We start from the raw sequence: 9,996 nt of genomic DNA, 5'->3' as shown, positions 1-9,996 counted from the left end.
GAGGAGGACCGCAACGCATTGGTATGACCGTAATTTTGTGTTTTGTGTGCCGTGGTCGCCGGTATGACCGGGAACAGTAGTATTGCCGAGTTCCTGCATATGCCCAAGCACCACTTAACTGATTTGGGTGAGTGCTCTCACAGATTTTTGCCACTGCAGTTTCTAGTGTGCCTATTTGCCACTTATGAAAAGAATGTCAGAGATCATCAAACTAGTGGTTTGTGAGGGAATAAGCAAAAAAATTCTTTGCTTATAGCTGGATAAGAACCGTAGTCCGTAGCTTATCCATTATAGGGCAAGATAGCCAGGCAGATATACATATACTTATCGTGGTTTCAGTGCATGTGCAAGCATGTGATGTGCACTGTCTCCTTGGTGGTTCTTAGCTTATTCGTCGCTAGTTTCTGTTTGTGGCTGTTGGTGTGTACTAGGTAGGGTGTGTACTAGGTAGTGGAATTAAGAACACTGTTGATCAGCTGTCCCAGTAAGTAGTGCGAATTTTGCAGATCGGATCTGGTGAACACTGACATACTTAGTTCAGATCGACAACAACCCCCGGCAAAGCGGACTTTCCCTAACAACCATGTATTATTTCTTAGGACTTCAAACGAATCTTGATGGGAATAGCTATAGTTTAATGGTCCAGCACAATACTAAGAGGTACTGAACCTGGTTAGGAAACTCTCTGCGAGCGAGCTATCACTGTCAGTGATCAACTTAGAACTGCCCATATGCCAGTCCCATCTCTAGAGACAGGACTCAGGAACAAGTCTTGCCTGCAGTCTCGAACGGAAGGTTGAAGCATCAATCTGCCTAGCTAGCTGCTGCATGCCGGTATGTCCTGCTTTATCCTGTTTTTTGTACCTTATTAATTAACCTCTCTCTAGCATGCTGCAACACATACTAGATGCATGCTTTCATACGTAATACCAGTGTAACAAACTAATCTTGATTGACGCGCCCGCAGGAGGTAGCAAAATGGCTCTAGCATGGGTGGAAGATTGTGTGAACTGGTTGAGTTCCAAAGTGTTCCGGATAGTGCCGCTTCTCAGCTTACTCATGTATCTTATCCTCGCCGTCTTCTCCGACAGCCGACGGCGTGAAGACAGAGGTTGGAAGAGAGGGTTATTGTGGTTGGCATACCAGTTGACCGAGTGGGGGCCGGCATATGTCATCGGCAACCTGTACCTTGAAACCAAACCGTGCGACAAGATGATCATCGCCTTCTGGGTGCCGTTCCTATTGCTGCACAACGCCCGCCCGGACAACATCAGCGCCTACACCATCGAGGACAATGATCTCTGGCTGCGCGTGATCGTGTTTGTTCCCTTGCAGTCCCTGGGATCCATTCTTATTGTGCACAGGTATATACTCTCCAACTGCAATCCTGGGTTGTTGCGTCAGGCGACCTTCATCATGTTACCGCTGGGCCTTTTCAAGTATATTGAGAGTGGGGTGGCGCTATGGCTATGCGGCATGAGCCGCATTCGAAGGTCATTTAGGAAGCAGCAACCACTTGTCAGTATCTTCAGAAATGATGATGGGGTCAAGAATCTGAAAGATGAGGAAGCCTTGTTGGTTGCTCATGACCTGTTCGAGATCTGCAAGGGGGCCTTCTGTGATTATACGGGGAAAATGGATCATAATGCCGCCGTCAGAAGCAGCTTCTCGGGTCAATGGCAGAATATGTGCAAGGTGGTGGAGATGGAACTCTCTCTCATGTATGACATCTTCTACACCAAGGCAGCCGTGGTCCACACCTGGCCTGGCTACCTCATCCGTCTGGCCTCGCCGCTCCTCACCGCCACCGCGCTTCTGCTGTTTGGCCTCCAATGCAAAGAGGGCATGAAGACAGAAGATGAAGTTATTAGTTACATATTGCTCGGGACGACCTTCCTCCTCGATGTGAGATGGCTGCTCAGAGCACTAGCATCATCCTGGACACATTCATACTTCAAACTTATGCAACACAATTGGTTGAAGCATGAATTTTGGTGCCGTGGAGGATGGAAGAAGCTCCGTCACATTGTCCTCTCTCTGCGTCTTTCCAGGCTCTCCTTGTGCTTGTGGACATGTGTATGGGCCAACGAGCGCAAAAGCTACAGGAGATGGGCGGGCAAGTTCGGGCAGCACAACTTGTTGGACCATTGCACTGTTGGAAGAAACAGGTACAAGCACAGGCACAATCTGTACGGCCACTTGAGGTCGAGTGGCCGTGAGATTCCAAACAATACCAAGAAGCTGGTGTTCCGTAACATATGCGAGCATTTGTTCCCTGATCGCGTGGCGCACCCCGAGCAGTCCAGCGTCACCGTCGGGAAAGATCGCGGGGGCCAGTCAGTCTATCCTCCTGAGCTTCAAGAGGCTATACTCATCTGGCACATCGCCACGGATGTGTTCCTCTTGTGCAGCCCCAGCTGGATGACAGGAACAGAGGATCTTGCGACGGCGATCAAGCAGATGTCAAATTACATGATGTTCCTCGTCACCAAACGCACCAAAATGCTACCAGGACTTATAGTCCGCGACCTGTACAAAAAGACTCTGGATAAGCTGGAGAAGATACGGGTTAAGGCGGCCACCGAGGGATGTGCAACAAACGAGGAGCTTGCCAAATGGATGACCAAAGAAAAATCGGATTTTCTGAAGCACTCAGATACCAGTGACACCATCTGGGATGGAACTCAACTTGCCCGTGTGCTGCTAAGGCGAGTCCTTGGGGATAGACAAGATGAAGTGAGCGTAGCAACTTTGGAAGAAGTCAAAGGTACGGCAGAAAGACTTGCATACTGGCTTCCAGATTTCAGTAATCTTACTATTGGGGATATGGAAGGCGTGCTGCTGTTCATCCTGAATGCGTGGGTGCGTGTGCTCGTGTTTGCGTCCATCCGGTGCAGCAGGGATGCTCATGCCAGGCAGCTCAGCTGTGGCGGCGAACTAACGACCCTCGTGTGGATCATCACGCAACACGCAGAGGTCAGTGTCGTCAAAAAGCATTTCCATCAAATTCTCCATCGAAGAAGTCCGTCGAATGCTAAGCTACCTGGTGGTGTAGTCTCTCTCGCTAATCCGTACTCTCCTTCAGTCTCTAGCTGAGTCTGCACTCATGTATCTCTGGTTTGGTGCTTTGCACTCGTGTATCTCTCAATTGGTAGTTGTTTTCTGGTTTGGCGGTTGCACTCATGTACCTCTGGTTTGGACTCACGTATCTTCGGAATTTGGATCGGTAGTTTGTACTCATGTGTCTTTGGATTGGTAGTTTGTATTTCTCATGCATCTCTGGATTAATTGGTGTCATTTCCTTGCTACCTTTGCTTAGTAAAGTGATCTTTTTTTCTATGAAGAAAAGGGGTTGCCCCCGCCCCATTTTTATTGCAAAACGAGGCAATGTTTGTAAGTGATATCTCTGAATGTTGATCTATAAGAATCATTCACTTGTTGTATGGTGTCTTTCACTAGCAGTTCTTTTCACTGTGATCGATCGCACTTTCTTGCAGTCACTAGCAAAAAAGGGATGAGCAGGTGTTGAAGATGGCCTCTGTGCTAGCGGAATAGTGTGCGTATTTCGGATGCATGATGAAGATGATTGTGCTTGCACTAGTGTAGTGCAGAACCGGGCTATAGCCCCGGTTCGTAAGGGGCTTTAGTACCGATTCTGCAACTGGCACTAAAGGATGGGGACTAAAGTACCGGTTCGGTTCGAACCGCAGCTAAAGGGTCACCACGTGGCATGAGCCAGGGCCGGGTGTGGGGAGAGCTTTAGTACGGGTTGGTGTTACCAACCGGTACTAAAATGTTTTGAGGTTTTGGTTTTATTATTTATTTTTCCTTTAATTTTGTGTTTTTCATTTAATTCTTTTCCGTTTGCTGCTTTTTCATGATACTACATATTATACACGTTATGCATATATATAAATAGAATTTCTCGTAGAACCGATTATATATATATATATATATATATATATAGGGAAAATGCATCCTACTACTAGGTGTAGCTACACCCATGTCTCATATACTACCATGTGGTAGTATATACTCTACTTTATTATTTTTATTATGTTCGTATACTATATCTAACATACTCCAAAGTGATTTATAAGAAAAAATTGCAAGTGAGCTCATGGTTTTATTTTATTTGTAAAATACGTACATATTTGTATGTGAAATAGAGTATACACAAAATATGATACATACTACAAGAAAAGTAGTATATATACTACCTAAACATTATTATATACTACATACTACGCGTACATACTCTACAATATGATAGATACTACCTAGAACGCATTAAACAAAAGTGGGAGTAACTACGTGTATATATATATATGACGGCCATTTGGGACACCTAGGTGCCCAGACACCTTGCCTATAAACCATTAGATTACATTGAGATGTGTGCATGTGTAACGAGTATTGCCACTAATGGGTGACCCGTTAGCTCTTTTATTAGGAAACATTATTGCTAATTATTGTTGCATATGGACACCTAATGCTCACATTAGGCAGAAGAGTTAAAATCAGCAATTAATGGCCATGCATGCTCCATATACGTGCCCTTATTTCTTTCTTTCTTTCTTATACATGCACTTCTTTTATTTTTGGGTATATCTTTTAAATTATTTACGGGTATGTCTTCAACGCATATACGTGTATTTTTTTAGAACAGGGTACATTTATTTATGTTTTTGATATGTTATTTATGGGTATATCTCCAGTATCATTTATGGGTATCTGTTCAAGGCATATAGGTGTATTTGTTTTTGGTATATTATTTACAGGTATGCCTCCAATACAATTTACGGCATGTATTCAAAATGGGTATATTATTTTTGGGTATTTCACCATTAAAATTACATCAATTAATTTTTAAAACATAGTATGTGTAATTTTTTTATAACATTGTACATATATTTTATTTTTGTATATTATTTACGGGTATGTCTCAAATATCATTTACGGGTATGTCTCAAATGTCATTTACTGGTATGCATTGAAGGCATATAGATGTATTTTATTTTTGGATATATTATTTTTGGGGTCTGTCTCCAATACCATTTATGTGTATGTATTCAAAAGAGTATATTATTTGATTATGTCAACATATACGGGTATATACTCGTCAAATATATTTTTAAATTGATAATACCCAATACAATTACGGATATGCGAAACTGAGAGTACTCAATATATTTTTAGTTATGTGCATACTTAATATATTTATCTACAATTACATACCCTCACGTGAAAATTATGTGTAGGGATCGCAACAATACATAGGTATTTATACGTAGTTACAAAGTGGGTATGATACCTAACTTTTTTTGGGATATATGTCTACACAAATGTGAAGCCACAGTAGCGAATCAATTTGAGTATATAGTCGCAAATACGTAGTCTGCATGAAAATGTATAAGAGAAGGAAAGTAAAAAAGGAGATGTACTAATTCGAAGAATTTAAAACATTTGATTATATCTCATACATGGAAAGTCCTACATTCAAATACTAGGAAAGAAATAAAAAATTCTAAAACAATGCACGAACGGGTTGGACCCGATCAAGGTGCCCAGGCACCTAGGTGCCCCAAACATTTTACCACCCGCATCATCAAATGTCTCACAACCGCACCATTAATTCACACATACACATGCATACCACCCGGTGGTAGTTACCCCACATGTCTCATATACTACCATGTGATACTATATATACTATTTCATTATTTTAAATGTGTTCATATACTATATCTAAGATATTTTAAAGCAAGTTAAATGAAAAAATTGCATATGAGCTCATAGTTTTTGTTATATTTATAAAATACGTACATACTTGTACGTAAAAATGAGCATACTCAAAAAATGGTACATACTACCTAAAAATTAGTATATATACTATCTAATCATTGTTATATACTACATACTACACGTACATGCTCTCGTTTCTGACAGATACTACATACAACATACAAAACGCAAGTGGTGGTAACTACCACTGCTTGTAGGGTAACTACCACCGGGTGGTAGGATATATATATATATACAGCCGGTCTATTCTACTAATATTAGCAGAATAGTTATTCTGATAACACTTCGGTACGGCACGCTCAACAGAAGCGCACTGCATCAGTTTGACGACAAGCACTGCAATACAGACTAGTGAACTTCGCGTCAAAAAAATTGCATACAGTGTTTTTCTGATACTGTTTTCGGTATAGTTTTAACCGTTTATCGGAACGAGGCGTATAATATACTGTTGGAAAGCTATGGATTAGGCACAACTTCGCTATGTTGAACAATTTTCGAGATTCCTTGCGGTTTAAGAGCAGTTTCAAAAACGGCGCGGCGGACGACGAGTGGCGGCGAGCGTATTTTCGCGATTTTTTCTAAACCGTTCATCGGAATAAAGCAAATGATACGCTGCTGGAAAGATATGATCGAGGCGCATCTTTTTCATATATATCATTTTCTGTAATTCGTTACGGCTTAGGAGCAGTTTCGAATTTGCTAAATCCCGGAATTCTGCTTTTTCGATTTTCTTGTAATTTTTCGTACTGTTTTGGCTCCAGTTTTTGAACCGTTTGTCAAAACAAGGCGTGTAATACGCCGTTGAAAAGCTACGGACGAGGCGCAACTTTCATATGTTGAAATGTTTTTGAGAATCCTTATGGTTTTTAGTTAATTTTGAAAACCGTATGTCTGATGACGAGAGGCAGCAGACGTTTTTTGCGAAAAAAAAATAAACCACTCGTCGGAATGACTGAAATGATACACCGTCGGAAAGATGTCGACGAGACGCAACTTTTTCATGTAGAACACTATCTCTAATTCTTTACGGTTTAAGAGGAATTTCAAATTTATCGAAATGCAGACACTCTGTTTTTCGCGAAACCCAAATCATCATGTGTACTGCATTAGACTGATGAGCACACTGCTTCAGACAGAAAACCGCACTGCATAGGACGGTCAAGTGAACTTCATGATTTCTTTTGTCGGACGTAAATTTTTCTCAGACGAGTTTTCTTGTCTTTTAGAAAAAAATGTGAACGAGAGCGGACCGCAGAGACGGGGCAAGTGAACCACGACATATATTGAAGTGAGCTGCATTACTATCTTTTTGTTTTGCTAAAAAAAATCGCACTTTTCATGTTAGGCGCAAGCGAACGGCATCACTCTAAAAAATGAACCACATCCGAGGACCAACCGCACTGCAAGTGTTGATGTAGTCGGTTACATTTTCAGACGCACGAAAAAAATTGCATACAGAGGGGTAATGAGCTGCTACACAAATGGAGCGAAGTACATGTTTGTCTCTCTTCAAACAAATTTGATTCAAGACATCAATACTGCACTGCAGATAGGAGACTAGCCAACTGGTCCAAAACACAACGGAGTTTTTGACAGCACACCAAAAAACACTACATCGATAATCTGACATGAAATTAAACTCTTAACCACAATGCTAGGCACCGGCGTCCCTGATGAGCTGCTCGAAAAAAAAATCTAAAACACATAAAAAATTCCATGGCACAACGAGCAACACCTCGAAGTCAAGCCAAACTGCATGGGCGCATCAACCGAACAGCATCTCTTCTTGTTCGATGCCTTCCTGCTCGTCGAAACTGCACTGCAAGAAAAAAGGAACAGGGAAGCAAATCAAAATCAAGAAAGGAACTGCACGGCTACCCTCGATCTTTGTTAATTTGCACCGACGACGAAGAAGGGTGGAGGAAGGGCATAGGAGGAGGGTGCCGGAGCGCCACCAGGCATCCAACCACCATCACAGGTCACCACCGCTCTCCCTTCGGCAACCGAGCTGCACTGGAGCAGCAACCGAGCTGCTTAGGCCTTTCCCTCCCAGTAGCGAGATCCCGTGGGAAATCCATCGATGAACCGCAGCAAAACCATCACCGGATGAATCCCCCGCAGAACGCCGGCCATCCCCTGGTAACCGGGATGAAGGAAGGAGGCAAGCTGGGGAGGGGCATTGATGCGGGCGACGAGGCGTGGCGAGTTCGGTGTAGGCCCTCTCCACCTGCACCGGGCGGCGGTGGGGCTCCCCCATCACCAGATCCAGAGCAGCCACCGACAGATCCAATGGAGGTGCTGCGGCTGCTCCGGGGTGGATGGGCGGGGCGACACGTGGTTGGGGGCCGGAATAGGGCGGCGCGTGGTGGTGGTCAGGACGGGGTGGCCGCGGTGGCCGGGACGGGACGGCGTAGGTGGTGGCCGGGGCGGGGAGGCGCGTGGTGGTGGCCGGGAACGGGCGGCGCGTGGTGGTGGCTGAGACGGGGCAGGGCGGCGTGTGGTGGTGGCCGGGACGGTGCGGCACGGTGGTCGCCGGGGAGGTGGAGAAGGGAGGGGGTCGACGGGGGAGAAGGAGGTGGTGCACGGGGGGCAGCGAGAGGTGGGGAAGGTGTAGGTAGTTTTTTTCCTTCGTTTGTAGTTTGTCTCATTTTGCCTCTGTAGCGCGGGTGGGTGGGTAGAGTAGTTTATTCGGTGTTAGCATAATAAGAAAGTGATGTGCAGAATAAGACTCTTAAGGGGGTGTTATCATAATATATATATTCTGATCACGGGATCAGAATAATATTCTGATCACAACATGAACTTCCTGAGTAACGCATTTGACCTTCCCCGAGTACTAGGTTGAACTTCAGCTAAAATGTGTCCAAATGGGGCTTGCGATATACCGTTGGAAAGCTATGGACAACAATATCATGATTCAAGTTAAATTTTTGGCAATATGTAAGCGGTTTAAGAGCAGTTTTGAAAACCGTTTTTTCTTCATACAAAAAACGTAAATCCGAATGAGGTAAATAATACAGCATTGGAAATCTGCTGCAAAACCGCTCCTTCCACATGTTTAAATCCGAATGAGTAATTTTGAAAATTGTAACATTTCGCAAACCGAACAACCGACTTCGTATTTTCAATGTAATTTCTAAACGGATAATCCATTTAAGGCAAATTATATGGCATTAGAAAGCTTGTGAAAATGCGCTACTTTTTCATTTTAAAAGTTTTTTCTAATTTGGAACGGTTTAAAAGTAATTCAGAAAACGGTACAAATTCCACCGAGTTTGTATTTTTGAGCTAATTATTTAACCGTACGTCCGAATGCAACAAACAATAAGGCATTGGAAAGCTTGAGGAAATGTGAAACTTTTTCGTATATATTGTTTCTCCTAATTCCTTACAGCCTTAAGTCAAATTAGAAAATGGCTAAAATCGTATTTTTGGCATAATTTCTACATACTCTATCGGAATGGGGCAAATAATATACCGCTGAAAACATATGGAAAATGTGAAACTTTTACATGTTGATGGTTTTCTCTGATTCCTAGCTGTTTTCAAGTAATTGCAAAAATGGCGAAATCATTCGTTCTGCCTTTATCGCGAAACTGATTCTTCGAAAATGTACCGCGTGAAGAACCTAAACTTCTCGGCACGTGTACTTGAACTTCACTCTGTTTTTCACGTGCTTTTTTTGCTCGTATATCTCTATCCATTGCTCCTAGCTCTCAATCCACTCACCGAAATTGAGCAAATGATATACCGATGGAAAGCTATTGTAAACACACAACTTTCCCGTGTTGATTATTTTTTCATACTCGCAACGATTTTAAAAAATTTCATCTGAAATTCATTCAGCATAGTAGTTGAACTTCATGCTGTTTTCACGTTGAACTTCTGTGACGTAATTTTGTTTGTGCACGCGCCTGAACTTCCCTTTGTACGAACCCGACCTTCGGGCTATCTTTGCAACCGTGGCTTCCCCTGCGAATTATTCTGGTTAGTACTATTCTATATGATGGTAGTGTAATCTAGAAACGTTTTTTAGCAATTAAATACCAGTTTTAAATATAAATCTTGCTCGTTGGTGGATTTTGCTCTCAGGTCGTGATGAAATTGCATTTTTTGCAATTTTACTGCCTGAGTTGTTCGACCTGAACTTCCCCTAGTGCTAGGTTGAACTTCCGTCAACATTGCCCAAAT

General features: G+C 42.9%; 1 protein-coding gene across 1 annotated transcript; it reads left to right on the top strand.

Moving 5' to 3' along the window:
* Positions 1-978: 978 nt before the first annotated feature.
* Positions 979-3,096, top strand: LOC123081771 (uncharacterized). The gene has a single exon (XM_044504306.1). It carries the CDS (start codon positions 979-981, stop codon positions 3,094-3,096), a length of 2,118 nt encoding a protein of 705 aa, XP_044360241.1.
* Positions 3,097-9,996: the final 6,900 nt, after the last annotated feature.

Source organism: Triticum aestivum, chromosome 1B (assembly GCF_018294505.1).
Source record: "Triticum aestivum cultivar Chinese Spring chromosome 1B, IWGSC CS RefSeq v2.1, whole genome shotgun sequence".
NCBI classification, from domain to species: domain Eukaryota; kingdom Viridiplantae; phylum Streptophyta; class Magnoliopsida; order Poales; family Poaceae; genus Triticum; species Triticum aestivum.
Note: the sequence above shows the minus strand (reverse complement) of the source record. Positions and strands in the feature narration are given on the sequence as shown.